General features: G+C 38.5%; 1 protein-coding gene across 6 annotated transcripts in view; it reads right to left on the bottom strand.

Moving 5' to 3' along the window:
* The window catches only part of WWC3 (WWC family member 3), a 103,756-nt gene that overhangs the window by 40,378 nt on the left and 47,029 nt on the right, over positions 1 to 16,349 (bottom strand). For all 6 annotated transcript variants that reach the window (XM_055802242.1, XM_055802244.1, XM_055802245.1 and 3 more), the window contains exons 5-7: positions 14,487 to 14,566; positions 8,106 to 8,235; positions 1,383 to 1,532 (exon numbers count right to left, since the gene is read on the bottom strand). In XM_055802242.1, coding sequence (XP_055658217.1) covers positions 1,383 to 1,532; positions 8,106 to 8,235; positions 14,487 to 14,566 — 360 coding nt within the window. The remainder of the gene's footprint in view (positions 1 to 1,382; positions 1,533 to 8,105; positions 8,236 to 14,486; positions 14,567 to 16,349) is intronic.

Here is a 16,349-nt window from a genome sequence, read left to right as displayed (position 1 = left end):
ACTCACATTCCACTACTAATAATTCAGGAAAACAATTTATATAATTATGTAATTTCCACCACCACCCCCCAACGACCTATATCTGATAAACACAATTTTCAGACTGTACTTAGCTTGTCTTGGATGGCATTCAATGTGTATTGTGAATAGAAAAATGCTGCTATGTTCCTTTTGGTAATTTGTTTTGGAATTGAATAATCACATCCACCACCAGTCTGAAAAATGACATCCCAAAGGCACCATCTACCTAACACACTGAAAGACAGCCTAGTGTTAGCTAAGTTTTGTTAGATGCTTTAGGAGTATATCTTCTTAAAAACATGGATTTTCTCTTCTGTAGAGGCCATCTGGAGATATGCAACCTGGCAGCTAGTCAGCAGTGAAAGAAGACAATAGACAAGAAATGGGATGATAAAAGCCTACAACTGAGAAGTTACACAGTTGAATAAAATTTCCAACCAAGAGTAGAATAACATCCAAACTACAGTACCAACCAACTACAAACAGGTTGTCTTCTGGCTTTATTGTCAATCTCATCCACAGAAACAAATGTTTTGTTGCTGAAGAACAGCTAGGCTGCCATAGTGTTAGTGCAAGCCAAATTTTTATTATTTGGAATACACAATTTCATTCACACAAAACTATTTCCAAGGAATGCTAGTACATTCTTCTCAAATACCATATTTAAAGGCATATTTGAGCATAAAGGTATGGCAGACTAGATCAGAAATTTTGTTATTTTTTAAGAAAAATACTTGGAGACCAGCAAATAGTTCTCTTGTCTCAGAGAAAAGCAGCAGAAGTCTACACTACACCTTTGATGTATATGAATAACAATGAAAAGCATGATAAAACCAAGATTTAAAATAAATAAATATACACACCCATCACTACCAGAATACTAAAATCTCATGTTGTTGCACAATCAGGTCTCTACTGCAACTTCAAGCTGGTTAAAGCATTTCCTTCCTTCCTGCATCATTACAAGTATCAGTAAGTCAGAGCTGGTGACATGAAGAGAAGAGGTCCGTGGACACCTCAGTAAGAGCTGTTACTTACGAGATGAACCTGTGGTCACCAAAGTGAGGACACAAGAAGTGCTCTGCCATGCTGGCTGAGTCTGGGAACTGATTTTACCTGTCACTGACCTGCAAGCATGTTGCTAAGCCCCTGTGCCACACTCAAAAAGCAGAACCACAAAACACTGCTCGGATGCTCTGGGAGCAATAGAAAATGCAACTCCCTCACCACCAATATTGCTTTGGATTTTTTGTTCTGCTACAGCCAACACCTCTTAAATTAAAACAAGAAATAACGATGTATCACCACAGTAAAAAAGCAGCTTATTTTCTACAGCAAATGTCTCACATAGTAACACATACCTCTCCAGTGATGTCAGTCTGAGAACAAGCATCACAGTGTTGTTGAGGTAAACAGGAGTCACTGAGTGAACTAGAATTGTGCTGGAGATCCTGCAGGGAATCTGTAATACAACAGCTATTCCTGAATCCATCTGTTAACTTGGCCAGGCTCTATAGGAGCAGGGATTTAAAAGAAAAAAAAAATTAGAAAAACTGCTTTTTATAATCCTTTTATTAATAGAAAACAAAGAAAAACATTCTGTTTTAGAAATATGACAGGTAGCTTAAAAAAGACCTACTTACAGAAAGTGAAATTCATTGCAGTGTTATCAACATGCAGAAGCTTTGCTTTGAAATAAACCTCTCCTTTTAAAAGATGCATCTAACAGTAAACAGATTTTAAAATTACTTGTTTTAGATCTGTGCATGTTTTAGCTTTTATATAGCTTACAGTTCTCTCAATCTAGCAGCTGTCAACTTTCAAGCTAACTGATAGGGAAGACAAATGAGATTCATCTCCACTTTTGCCATCTTCTGCACAGCTTACATTCCTTAGCCACTACTGCTATCACATCCACCTTGTATTGATTGTATTTTTATGACAGTTGATTTCACCCTTGTGGTCTCTTACCCAAAGTTCACAGAGTTAAAAGGTATTTTACACTTTGGGTTAAGTAAGGGATATCTGCAACATATCTAGACAATGACACAAACTGTGAAGGTAAAGCAGAGACATCTAGTCTTTAAGGGGAAAGGGGAGTAAGAGACAATCACACAAAATAGGAACCATAACTTCTTTGACAATATAAGTGTGGTTGGAAGGTTCGTATAATTCCTTTTTACAAAGATAAAATTGTTAATATCACTTATTTTCTGATTGTGTATTCTTTTTCAAAAATTAAAGATAATGTAGTATCAATAACAAAATCACTGTGCAGAGTCATTTATGACAGAGGTCCTAAGTACTATGCGTTGAAAGAATGTTTAAAAAAAAGACATTAAGAAATTAAATTCTGTCCCTTCATCAAAAGTTAAAAGACTTCAAATTCACATCGAATTGCATGAAAAAGATTTATCAGAAATTTGAAAAGCTATATCATTTTATAAATCATAACATAATCAAACCACTTGGTTCTAAAAATACACATAAAAACTCAAAACCACTTACTCCAGTGCCTAAACTACAGAATCAGGGACAAGTCTGGAGCACTGTATTGGGAAAAGGCTGGCCCTCAGGTATCTCAGTGGCTCTGACAGCTGCTTATTAGCAACAAGCCCCCATTATTGCTCATATCCAATCACCAGGAGATCTCTCAGTCTTCAAAGTACAGTTTAAAAAGAGTAACACATCAATGCTGTCTTTTCTTACAACAAATTCATCAAGAGGACAAACCTGTGTAACAGCAACTGGTTGCTGCTCACAGGAACAGCAAGACCATCTTGAAGAAAAAAGCGTCTGGTTTCAGAGCCTAGGAAACATCCACAAATTACAGCAGGCCTGAAACTAGCCAAAAAAAGCAGCTTTTTCTGGTGGCCTCCATTTCCATCATACACAGCCCATCCCTTTGTTCTCATTATATACTAGTCCTCCCTCAGGCCTGCCTCCACTAGGGATGAAAGAAAGGGAAAATACCCAGCCTGGTGCAGGACGAACGAAAAATGAGTGGGCTCCCTAGCCACAAGAATGGGAGCCCTGTCCTCCTCCCTGCCGCCCCACCAACCACACACACTCTGTCTTCCTGGAATCATAGAATGGTTTGGGTTGGAAGGGACCTTTAAAGATCATCTAGTTCCAACCCCTCTGCCATGGGCAGGGACACCTGCCACTAGACCAGGTTGCTCTAACCCCCATCTGACCTGGCCTTGAACGCTTCCAGGGATGGGGCATCCACAGCTTCTCTGGGCAGCCTGTTCCAGTGCCTCACCACACTCATAGTAAAGAATCTCTTCCTTAAATCTAATCTAAATCTACCCTCTTTCAGCTTAAAGCCATTACGCCTTGTCCTATCACTGCATGTCCTGGTAAAAAGTCTGTTTCCAGCTTTCCTGTAGGCCCCCCTTTAGGCACTGGAAGGCTGCTAGAAAGTCACCCCAGAGCCTTCTCTCCTCCAGGCTGAACAACCCCAGCTCTCTCCCAATTAGGGAAAAGCAGGCAGAGATGTAGGTACACACCACGTGCTACTTAGCAAGCATGTGCTACTTCAGTCTCCATCTGGTGGTACTACAAGATGCAAGTGGAGCTGGGATTTGGTGCTCAGCACTGGCAGGGGCAGAGGACAGTGCAATGCCCAGCATGCTGGCAGTGGGACAAGGCTACCGATACCTGCCTCCAGAAGCTCAGTTTGCCTTGGGTCCCAAAAAAAAGCCAGTTCTACTGCCACCTCCCAATTGAACTGTGCCATCTTAGTATGAAGGACAAATAGTTTCTTCTCAGTCCTGAGACAGGAAAATTCAATTTCAAGTTACATTACCAAGAAGCCCTTAGCTAGCATCCCCTCACCCTCCAAGACCTGCTGCAAAATTAACTGCTCCACACCATGGCAAAAAGAAAACCAGTGACTTCCACTTTATGATAACTGAAAATTGCAGGTTCCTGACTAACTCTCTTTTTAAAAACTCAATAGAAATCACCCAGTCCTGTCAGTTTCCTGCTGTATGGAGGATCAAGATGGATCCCTAATGGGTTTAAAAAAACCCACAGAAACAATAATTTCCAATCATAGCTACACAAACATCAAACGTCTAACATGTCCTCTTCCCAGTAAGTAGAGCCAGTAACATGAACAAAAACTGAGGATTCAGAAAGCCTGACGTTTCTCCCAAATAAGCTACGTCCCATCTGGCACCTTTGGCTAACACATTATATGTTAGAAGCATATGTTAACACCAAACATCTTGATGCCAGAAATTAAATCTAAACTTTTGCCCATATTTCAGCTACTTTATGTACTCCTGACACCCTCCAGCATCTCCTTGGCGGGTAAGGAAGGGCTGCTTGGCTGCTGGACAGGTTTCCCATCCAGGCACAGTTGCCGAACCCTGGATACTACTTAAAAATTACATAGCATTTAGCAGGTGGCAACCACCAAGTAGCATCACCTTAAATTACATCTATGTGCAGATGTAACTATGCTCTAGGGTAAGCATATATGTTTTGAGTCCTTCTAGTTGGTTAAGTGAAAGCACAGCCTCCCGCAATCCTAACATGGAAGATCACAACGTGAGTTAGCATACTTTTAGATAGAAACAATTTACATGAACTTCTAGGACTAATATCCTCCCCAGCTATACGGAAGAATCCATCTTTCATCTGGGGTTTAGGAATTGTTTATGGTAATCCCACAGAAACTGCCAGACCAGCCTATCAAATGGATGTGAAGTTCTAGGCACACCATCCCAGACCTACCCAAAAAGAGAGAAATGAGCACAGTTATTTCATCACTGTCTGATGCTATCTGATTTGGGAGATCTCTGCCACATACAGTTCCAGTGCAGTTCACATCTAGCCTACTTAGCCTATTAAATGGGTAACAAAAGGAAAGTAATAGAAAAAAGAAAGAAAAAACCACAAAAACCAAACTCCAATGCTTCCTAAGGATAATGGACAATATTTTAAAATCATATACACATACTGGAACAGAAAAAAAACTATGAAAGGGATTGGGCAGGTGGGAGGGCACACACACTGCTTTCAGGAACCCGACCACGCACCTTGATTACTCAATCTTATATAAAAGATTGCTCACTTTTTTTGAGCAGTGACACTGTATATTTGGCTTTATTTGTAACCACAGCACCCAGTGTAAATCTGACCACCCTCTTCTTCCCTTGTCAGTCTTCTCTCCCACACAATTCAATCCAATTATCATATTTCTATGGCAGCTACAATTTTCCAGGCACCTACACAAGACTTAGTCACTTCTGCTATGTTTAGTTCTGTTACCTACAGTGGCCAGATTTAAATTAAGAAATAGTAAGAAATTGTCTATTTCCTTTCTCTGAAATAAATCCCCACCTGTTTACATCATACTTCAAACTCCTCTATAAACAGCTTTCAAAACAAAAAGTTTTTCATAAGAAAGCTTGCTTTACCAACAATAGCTTTAAAATGTAGCATTTTCAAGGACAAAACAATTTCAAAATTGATAATAAATTAAAAATCAAATTCTGAACTCATTAGGAAGATACTTAAAATAGACTTGCGCTTGTTTGGCAAAGCTAAATAAATCCGTAACACTAATCTTCAACTAATTATAAAAAGGCAAAGCACAGAAAAGTTTGGTGACAACAGAAGTATTTAATATTTTTTTCCTCAGAATTAAAAAAAAAAAAACATCAGGCAGAAAGCTGGATACTTTTGCAGAGCACAGTAAGTTGGCAGAAATATACAATTTTTACAGCTGTAGATCTTGTAAACTATGGCATTTAATCCCTTATATCAATTGCAACAACACATGCAGAACTGTTTTGCATTCTAGGCTTGTGTGGAACAACTCTTTCCTAGATTCTCCTGGACTATATGTCTATTACTGGATGCTATCATAACACACTGTCATTAATTAGAAAAATGATACCTCCTAGACTGGTATTTCCTGTATGTCACATACACCCATGAGGAAGGATGGCAACACTTTCCATTTTTCCTTCAGTCTTGTGCAACCTCTATATTCTGCTGCTGCCAGCCAGCACTGCCCAATCCTTGATGCCAAGCTTGATCCTAGACTTCTAACTCCCTCAACACTGCATTTAAAGAAACTGCAAGTGCACCTAGAGTTGGTTTAACAGATATGATTTTCAAGGCACCTCAATGATTACAGCTGGATCTAGTACCACTGAGAACAGAATATATAAGGAAAAGGGGGCGGGGGGGAAAGAAATCTAGTGGGGGAGTCAAAACAAGGCCAGTAGTTAAGCTGCTCCAAGATCTCACACACAAATCTTTAAATTATCAGTTAGTTTCCTAAAACGTGCATCACTGCATCCATGAAGAACTGTCTAATCATTCCTTACTAGCCAGGCATGTGGAAGACTGAGAATCACTTCAAAACTTGGCCAACACATAATATCAAACATGTTAAAAGTTGCCAAGGCAGAAACTTCATAGTGACTTATAGACATAGAACTTCAAGTTCTCTCTACTTGAACAAGGATTTGTGGTCCGTCAGCTGACTTTTGGGTAACGCATCAGAGACCGAATAATTGTATAACCATGGAAATTCATTATATGTAGATTATAAGCTGCCCCTATCATTTAACATAAAAACCCCCAAAACCAAACCCCAGTGAAACACTACTGGAGAGCAAATGGAAAGAAAGTGTTTGAATGACAACATTAATTTAATACGGTCCCAAAAATGTAGGTAACAGATGCCTTTTTTCATATAGCAGTTCAAAGACTGAGTAAAGAAAATTGTCCTTGTCATCCCTCTGTATCTGCAGCATATTTTGGCAACTCTGTACTGTAGTCCCTGTGGTGGCAGAGGCTTGCAGCCCTTTGATCAAGCTTCTATCACATTAATAACACTGACACAGCAACTAAGAGGTAAGAGCAGGGTACAGAATCCATTCAAAAGTTAGATCACTACTCAGGCACCTATGTCCCTTCAATCCTCGTGCTCAGATTCATAAAATAAAGCTTGCATGATGGTTTCTGTATACATTGTATTTGCTCATATTCTTTGAGAATTTTGTAGAGAACATTCACAACTAATGTGTCTTGATATGGGTACTTAAGAGGAGAGTTTGGGACAAGAAAAGGAGAACTGCCAAACTATGGCACAGTGACACAGAGATCCAGTTCTGTGAAATGCTTATAAAAGGAAAAACATGGTAGACAAACTGATAAACATTTTAGCACATGAATTCTCAGTCCTACTTCATTATAATACAAAATGAAAAACAAATAAATAAAACTTATTTTGATTTTTTTTTAATGCAGCATAATTACTTCATAGCAGTCTCTATAGTCAGCAGCAATGGAAAGCTATATTTAATAAAGACATTGATCTAAATGTAAGGATAGTACATTATTGTCCTGGTTCCAGCTGGAATTGAGTTAATTTTCTTCTTAGCAGCTGGTGCAGTGCTGTGTTTTGAATTTGGTGTGAGAACAATGTTATAGCATACTGATGGCTTTCGTTGTTGCTGAGTGATGTTTACACTAAGTCAAGGACTTTTCAGTTCCTTAGGCCCTGCCAGCGAGAGGGCAGGAGGGGCACGGGGAATTGGGAGGGGACACAGCCAGGACAGCTGACCCGAATTAGCTAAAGGGATATTTCCCACACCATGTGATGTCATGCTGAGTATATAGGCTGGAGGAAGGAGGAAGTGGGAGGACATTCAACATTATGGCATTTGTCTTCCCAAGTAACCATCACATGTGATGGAGCCCAGCTTTCCTGGAGGTGGCTGAACACCTGTCTGCCCATGGGGAGTGGTTTTCTCACTTTTACTCTTCCAAACCTCTTCCCCTGCTTAGTTGGTGCTTAGTTGCCAGCGGGGGTTAAACCATGACAATTATCTAAGATGAAATGCATATAAAATGAAATGCATATAAAGTTTTGTGTTCACAGTATAGACGATGACTACTTACCTCTTTTGAGCTGCCTGCTATTGGCAATTATCAAATAGAAAAATCAGTTTAGGCTACCCTATTTCCTTACTTAAACTGAGTAACCCCAATATAATCACAAAAGAGAAAATAGAGGAAAATAGCAGCTATTTGTTCAGCAGCATATTTTTTACCTGCATAAGGTCCTGCCTTTCTTTTTCACCTGTGCATATAGCCTTCTTTATGGTTCGAAGCTCACTCATTATAGCTTGTGCTTCATCCAGTCTATAGTTTGTATGAGCACTTGACATCTTACGATCAATCCTGTTGAAAAGATTAAGACAAATTCAGTAATTTTATTACCTAATTAGAAAGTGCATAGACGTTTTAAGACCTCTTGTTTATTCATGTAACACTTCTGGGAATAGAATGATAGTCTAATTGGAATTAACACAGTACTCAATGACAAGTACATTCTAAAGACAAAGCAATGCAATTATCTGTCCAGGTTCTGCAGAACCAACAAATTTCCTGGTTTTAATGTCCTAACACACTGCTTACTTACAGGCAATGTCTTACAGGCTATTTCAAACAACAAAAGTAGAGTCAACTTAAAACTAGCCTACGTGGTAATAACTCAAAAGATAAAGATATTGGCAGTCTAGCTGTCACATTTTCCATGCACACATTGCAACATCTCTTCCAGAACTTCTATCTGACCTTGATTTAGAGGTTTCTAACAAAGGCATTTCATTTTCTTGGGAAGAAATTTTTAATTTGTAAAATTTTACTACCAGTGGTTTCCTGCCATTATGGGCATCTTTGAGCATCTTTTCTAGAAGACGTCATTGTCCCACACTGAAGAACATCACACCAGACCATCCCAGAAGATTATAAATGCAAACTCAACAAGGAGCAAGAGCACTACTCACTACATCAGGTTGAAGTACTACTGTTTCCATTTGACATAAAAATCTCTCACCTTAAGAGGGACATCCACTGTCTGAGTTTTCAACTTCTTTTCCAACAGTTCACAATAGTAAAGGCCAACAGATCAGGACACAGAAACTTAGTTCAGTCTATCATCTTGATAATTTGCTTTGATTTTTAGATAAAAGAACCAGACTAGAGACTCTGCAGAACTTACTAAAAGAACCATCTGGATTTACAACAAATGACTACGGGATCTTAACAGACTACCCACAGCAATTAGTGAAAATTGTGTTAAATTCCTGTTAAAATATTAAAACCTCAGTTTTCCTGTTAATCTAGCATAGGAAGTGTGTACATAGAAAAAAGGTGGTATGGTAATGGTCCCTAAGCCAACGCTAAGAATGAACATCTCCAGGAAAGGGTGTCTCTGGTTAAGAGAATTAAAAATAAAACATCCATTGCTCATTACACAGGACATCAACTTATAACAAGATGTAGTAGGACTGGCTATACTATAACTATAGATATATGACAAGAATACTCAAATTCTTACTTAAAATAATAACTAAAGGTTTCAAGGTAGGTGTTATATTAAGCTAAGAGTGTCAACACCCATTCAGCATGTTCTGTCAGTTAAACAAAATCAGCGAAATTCCACTTGCAGCAGATTAGTTGCTTTGAAATTAAAATATTAAAATAAAAAAAAAAATCAAAATGCTTGAATGAAAGCCCTGTGGTTTTATTGTGCAGTTCACAATATTTAGGAAAAAAATGCAGGTTGGTTTTCTATGATTTTGGTTTGTTTGGTTTTTTTCTGACAGCTCCTACTTTTGGAGGCAACATAAATGAGTCCAAACATTAAGCTTTCTACTTAAACGTAATTTTCCCATGTTGCATAAGAAAATGTATAAGCCTTTGTGATTTTTTGTTCAAGAATAAATAAGGACTTAAATGTCATGTGGATTAAAGATGGGGGGTTTGGTTGGTTGATTTTCTTTTCTTTTTTGGATGTTTACTTGAGTCTTCACTAATTTTTAGTTAAAATCCTGAAAGGATTAGGTAAAACCATGGTAAAAAACCTAATCCAAATCACTACAAGTTACACAAAAAAGATAACATGTAGTTTTATCTGAAGGTTACCTTAATGTTAAGAACATAGATTCCACCCAAATATTAGATCCAAAAATGCCTGCTACACAGCTGCTCATTATACTGTTTGCCAGGTCCAAGGTGGCATTTCAGGAAAAGAAAATGTTTTAATTTCAACCAGATTTTTGTCCACTTACCCACATACTCATGGTAATTTTGGAGCCCAACTTACCAACTGGTATTTGTTTAAGGAAATAATCAGAAAAGTTTCTACTGCCAGAAATATCTGAGCTTAAATCAGTATTTCTGTCAACCCAAATTGACTTAAGCACCTTATAAAATTACTTGTTACGCCCTGTCTGTTAGCGTTTTTTTCCTCCTTTCATAAAGTTAACAAGAATCTTCCATTTTATTAATGGAAAGCGGCACGATACAAATACAGGTGAGACCTTTGTATGAACATCCAACTGATACACAGAACCATGAATAAAATACACATTTTCTGAGGAAGATGTTTCTAGGATACACAGACTATAAAATGCACTTGCAGTGGTTTCAGTCCTATATGGCAGTTTATGTGTTCCTGTTTTCCGCCATGTGCTTTCAAATACAAGTCCCCCCATCCTCACCAAAGCACAGGTCTGTAGTTGAATTAAAATCCAACTTTAAAGCTTTTGTCAGGTCTCATATCCTCTAGTCTGTAGCTACAAATTATTTAGTCAGTCCTAATTCCCTGTCTCTCCCAACTTCTCACAGCATTTACTCTGCTCTTGCAGTCAACTGGCCAAGTTTTCGTTTCCTTTGTTGCTAAGCGCCTCCTTCCTCAAAAATTCCTGCTTTCCAGCAGAAGGGTCACTGAAAACACAGGGGAGGAAGAACTGTTCCTAGTTCTCAGTCCCTGCCACCAGGTCAGAGGAAGGAGTTTGTTCCAGGAAAGGCTCATCTTTAACCCTGTAACTCTGGACTGCGACAGGATCAGCCACACCTTAGGGCAAAGGCACCTGTGGAGGCTGAGGAACAGCATCATGCTGGGTGAGATCTTTGCAGGCTTTCAACAGGGAGCTCTAGAAAGTCTCCAGTGGGTAACGGCAGACGGTGATGTCCAAGGGCTTATTACAACATTGCCAAATTTGGATGAAACTGTAGAAAATACAGCTCTAACAAAAAAGCTGAACTGCAGCGTTATGAAGTTTGAAATTTTGACTATACTGGAGTTGTAGAAGCATTAAAAAAAACCCTCAATCCTCTCTCCCCCCACAAAACCCCACTTTTCTCTAGTTGTTTAAAGTTTTTCTGTTTTGTTGTGATGTTTTTCTTTTTTTATTCTCCTCAAAGATGGCTAAGCCATTTTACTAAAATTAAAAAGGACAGAAAACAAAACTTCGTCCAAGGCAGACACTGTACGTGGTAAATGTCAATGCAACAGATTTGTGTTTAACAAAGGCATCTGAATCAAACAGCAATGTAAACCAATGGAAATACTGAACAACTTAACCACCCTCACCATAATGTTTATCTCTGAGAGCTGTAACCAGCAGAGGTTGCACAGGCAGTTGGACGGCAGCAGGTTCTGATACCTGCTCATAATGCCATTCTGGTCACACTTTCAAAGCAAACATTTAGCCAGATGTAAAGCCCAAAGTGTGACAGGTCCTAATATTGTTCTTGGCTTATACTTGAAATAAAGCAAAGAAAATTACTTCAAAAAAGCTGAACAGGATGTGTGCCATTCTCAGTTTGGCAGTTACTTGGATTTGACCTAGCACAAGAAAGAAGAAAAACTACACAGACCAAAAATTTAGAAAAGGTAACGAGAGGGGAGAATGTCTGAGATGTAAGAAACTTAAAAAGAAAAAAAAAAAAAACAACAAAAAAACATATCAGCATTTTTGTGTTAAAGAAGGAGTAACGTGTTACTTTTTAGACAATACAGTTACTCTGTGGATATGCAAAAACTGAAATACATCAGCTTTGGTACTTGATTTTAGTGACCTTTCTCTCCCAACAAATACAAGGAATAGGAGAGATCACTCAGGGTCAACTAGAGCACAGTCAGACTTTAGTGTGATTTGTCTACTGACTACACAAGGAGGCTAGAGAAACTTCTCTTTTCACCTGTTAATGTGAGTACTCTCCAAACTGACTCACTTCCTACTAGAAGCAAAATCCTCAAAAAAAAGCATGTATCTCATCAGAAAGGTAAATAAAAAATTACTTAAAAACACAAAACAAAAACAAACCCACAAGCCTCTGGTTCACACGTGAAGACGTCACTGCAGACAGCAGAGCTCAGCAAGGCACAAGCACTGTCAGAAATTCACTGCAATCCCAGATAACGCACAGGCGAAACATTCTCCCCAGCTTCAGCGAGCAACAGCAAATACCACCCAGTGCACCAACCAGACATGGAGTGACTGTAGCAACAGCAACAATGAGCAGCACTGAAGCACTGAGTTGTCATGCTTGAACTTTTAAACTAGATTATTAGAGCGACTACTGACTAATCAGATATGCTTTAAAATAATTCCTCTCTTGAACGTCTCTCCTATCCCCCCATCCTGAAGTACGGGTGACTTCTCTTGGGCTAAAATCCAAGACTAGCATTTGTATTCTTAATCCATTCGCAGACTTTACTTTTCAGGAAGTTGCACTACTTTGCTGGACTATCTTGAATTATATTAATTAAAATAATCTTGAGTTTCAAATGGCCTTCAAATACTTCTATCATCCTAGTCAAGTGGTTAGTCCTTTTATAAAACAATTGAACCTATACCCATAAAATAACCCAATAACCAGGAAAAGAAAATAATTAAAGAAAGTAGAAAAGGCAAGGTGATTCTTACTCAGTTAAAGTATGATTAAGAACCCCATGACAAAATTTCTTTTGTTCTGTTACTGCTCATATATGTAGGCCACTATTCTAAGATGTTGACTACACTTAAAATATTTCTTAAAATATTTGCTATTTCAGTATACTGAGTGCTTTATTTTACTAATTTTCAGTTAATATCATACATTAACAATTCCCATAGCTACCTGTAACTACCTTCATGTAGTCAATAAAAACATATTTATGCCTGAAAATTATTACATTATATCTGCCAATGAAGAATTTTGGTTGAACAGGTTTTCTTTTCTGAAGCTTTTAAAATGCATTATAAAACAAAACTCTTTTAAGCTGAAAAAAAACAAAACCAAACAAACTACCACCACACACAAAAAAAACCAATCCACAACTCAGCAACCAAACCATCAATATTAAGTGCATGGGCTACTCCCTCTCCTTTAAAAGTAGCATCTGAGTATCTCCCTTTAAATCATTTTGTTAATGTAATACCTACCAAAATCAAAGTTGGAAAATAAGTAACCTAATTGCTCCAGGATCCCTGGAAGTTTTCCAGAATTACTGAAGCAAAGTGTGCATGCTTTGTAACACCAATGCAGCAATAAATCCATAGCTTCAAAATATTTCCACATGTACTGTACTTACGCTGCAAAATTCATTAGACATGCAACAGTTCCAATGTTTTCAGGAAGCGCCTGCATTAGGCAGTTCATTCACATGCAAGCTGGAAAAAAGGCCAAGATTTCTAATGCCACGGCCACATATCCAACGCAAATCCAAGAGCACTTCAACATATGGTCTTAGCCCCTGGCCTTGTTGAACAAATCTGGAAGTCACAACAACCTGTATTTACTTGCCACCTCTTCCATGGCCTTGCAACCTCTCTCCTTATCCCACTGGGCATTCCATGTATATGCTGTTTGTGTAGGTGACTAAGCAGCACACAGATGGAAGTCACTCAGTTCCCATCTGATGGCCTGCAGGAAGAGTGGCAGGGAGAGGGTCACCACAACCGTTCACAACCTTTGCCACCACTGAGCGCAAAGGAAACAGAGCACAGGCTGCTTAATGGCCTTGGGAGCGGTGGCAAATTGCCCAGAGCTATCTTTACTCACAGAGAGGAGACAAGGAGTCACATCTACGTGCACTCATTCTGCACACATGCAACAAGATCCAAGGTCTCACAGACCATCAGATTTACACACACAAATCAGCTATACTGTGCAGAATCAGGTGGCCTGACAATCAGGTAAAAGGAAGAGGTAGTGTTGTGGCGTACAGCGTACCCCTCAGGAGAAATACTGTGCCCAGCCAGAAAGCCTTGGTACTGTTCGCAGGGAAGCTGCTCTACTGCATGGTGCTTTGTTCGGGCTGCGCTCCAGGCAGGAGGTATCTCCAGAAAATATTTGGAAAAAATTCTAAAAATCTAATCCCACCTCAACAACATCTTAAGGAAACAACAGGGCCTATATAACTGTTTTCACATGTGAATCTATGAAATAAACCAATCCAACCAATTCTGTCCAACCCTTCTTCCATCATTTCACACTATTCTCACCCCACATCACAATCGTAGCAGAAACTCTTAAGAAAAGCGATTAAGAGGTTTCAACCTTCTTTCTTTTTGGCAGTGCTCTTCTAGGAAATTCATTCCAAGGCATATAAAGTAAAGAAGAAAAAAAGATCCTCCCACAAACTCTTAACTTACTCTTGCAGAGTTTCCACTCCTTTTTCCTTATATTGCAGCTCCTGCTTCATCTGTGCCAATTCTCGTTTTAGCCTAGAAAGCTGAATATAACAAAATAACTTTAAGTAATAATATGCAACAGAAACTTTCATAATAAAAAATAATTGGTTTTCCAATACAAAGTCTTAAGTTACTTCAAAAAAATTGGGAGTGATAATCTAAAACCTCTTTAAAGTTTGCGCTGAGATAACAGAAGACTTTCTGAAATATCGTTAAGACCCAATGAAACAGCAATCACAATATTCAGCTTTCAAAGTATTAATTTCCTCATCTATTTTACTGGTTTCTACCTGCAATAGTTTATGCTAACAGATAGCAAGTTTCAATCCATATGATTTTTCTTCTCCCCTTGTAGCAGACAGACACCTCTCAACTGTCTTCAACTCTTCAGTCCACTTAAAAAAAGATGAACATTCAATGCTGTTTATTGCTCAAAAAAAAAAATCACTAGCAATAGCAGCCTTCTCTCCCAGAAATGGCAGCCTGATTTTCTCCAGTTATTTTCATATTGTCCTGCCCTCTCAATTCCCCCACCAATTACCCTGATCCAACTAGAGCACAGATCAAAAGTGACAAAACAGTGATGTCTCCCAAAACATATTTTTGTGGTTTTATGAAAACAGTTACCTGAGGAGGTTGGGTAGAGCTTAGAAGGGCACTACCAGCAGCAAGAACGATCTGCATAGAAATAGCTTCTTGACCTCCAAAGTTGATAGATAACTGAGGCCAACATGGGGAGTAGGATGCAAGGGACTACAGACAAACTGGGGGAACAGAAGTGTTTCAATGTGTGGCAGGGAGGCTTAAGACTGAACTGAGACCCCAAAGAGGGGCAGGGATAGAAGAAAAAAACCCCTCTCTTCTCAAGCTATCAAATTTGGTACCTTTTCTAAAATATACCAAGTGCTTTTGGTTTCCACATGTACATCAATAAATAACAAAAACATTACTAAAAAAGAGTAGGGAGGGATAGGAAGAGAGCGCGACAAGAGAAAGGAAAAAAGTTTTTTTAAAAAAACAGTTTGTAAAAAAAATAGTTAAAATATCCTACATATCCAGGCATAGATTAATTCTGTCAGCTTTACTCAAAGAGTGAGGGGCTTCACGGCAGTTCTGGGGATGCAAACCAAGACTGTCAGTCCCACCATCCTGTGTGGTCCTCTTCCCCATGTGTTCTTGCCCTTTCCTCAAAACTCATGGCACCAGCCCCCAAAACACTCCTATACCCTCACCAAGTCTTTCGACACTCACCAAAAGTAAAACGAAAAAAATGCATCACTAATATCATGTACACAAACACTTTATAGTGCATATTTTATTCTATTACCTGAAACAACTCAATGCCTATGCATACATTCAGTTGAACAGGCTATCTTATGCACTTAGGAGATCATTTTGTTTTAAGATGCAGGAACAGAGAGAAATAGTCCTATAAGACCTTGTTTATTTTCTTTAAATACTATTTAAATAAATAAAGCTTATTTTCTTGTTTAGAATATGCTGACATTTACAGTATGCAAAACAAGCAAACACTAGTCAGCATGTAGTAAACATATACAGACAGACAGAATAAATGCCTTTGAAGGGTGGTGAACGGGATTTATTTTCAGAGGCACTCATGTGAAAAGTCATCACTACAACAAAAACAGAAAACTATCCTGCAAAGACAAGTATTTTTTATTTATTTTGTAAGCTGACTGCCTGGCATGCTAAATAACATTTTATCCATTAATAAAAAGAAACATGCCATCTAGAAGTGAGTTCTAGAGCTTAATATTATAAACTACTTTTTACAGTTGTTTATGACTATAGCTATATAGCCAT

Source organism: Falco peregrinus, chromosome 4, assembly GCF_023634155.1.
Source record: "Falco peregrinus isolate bFalPer1 chromosome 4, bFalPer1.pri, whole genome shotgun sequence".
NCBI classification, from domain to species: domain Eukaryota; kingdom Metazoa; phylum Chordata; class Aves; order Falconiformes; family Falconidae; genus Falco; species Falco peregrinus.
The sequence above is the reverse complement of the archived record's forward strand: the minus strand, read 5'-3'. Positions and strand labels throughout refer to the sequence as shown.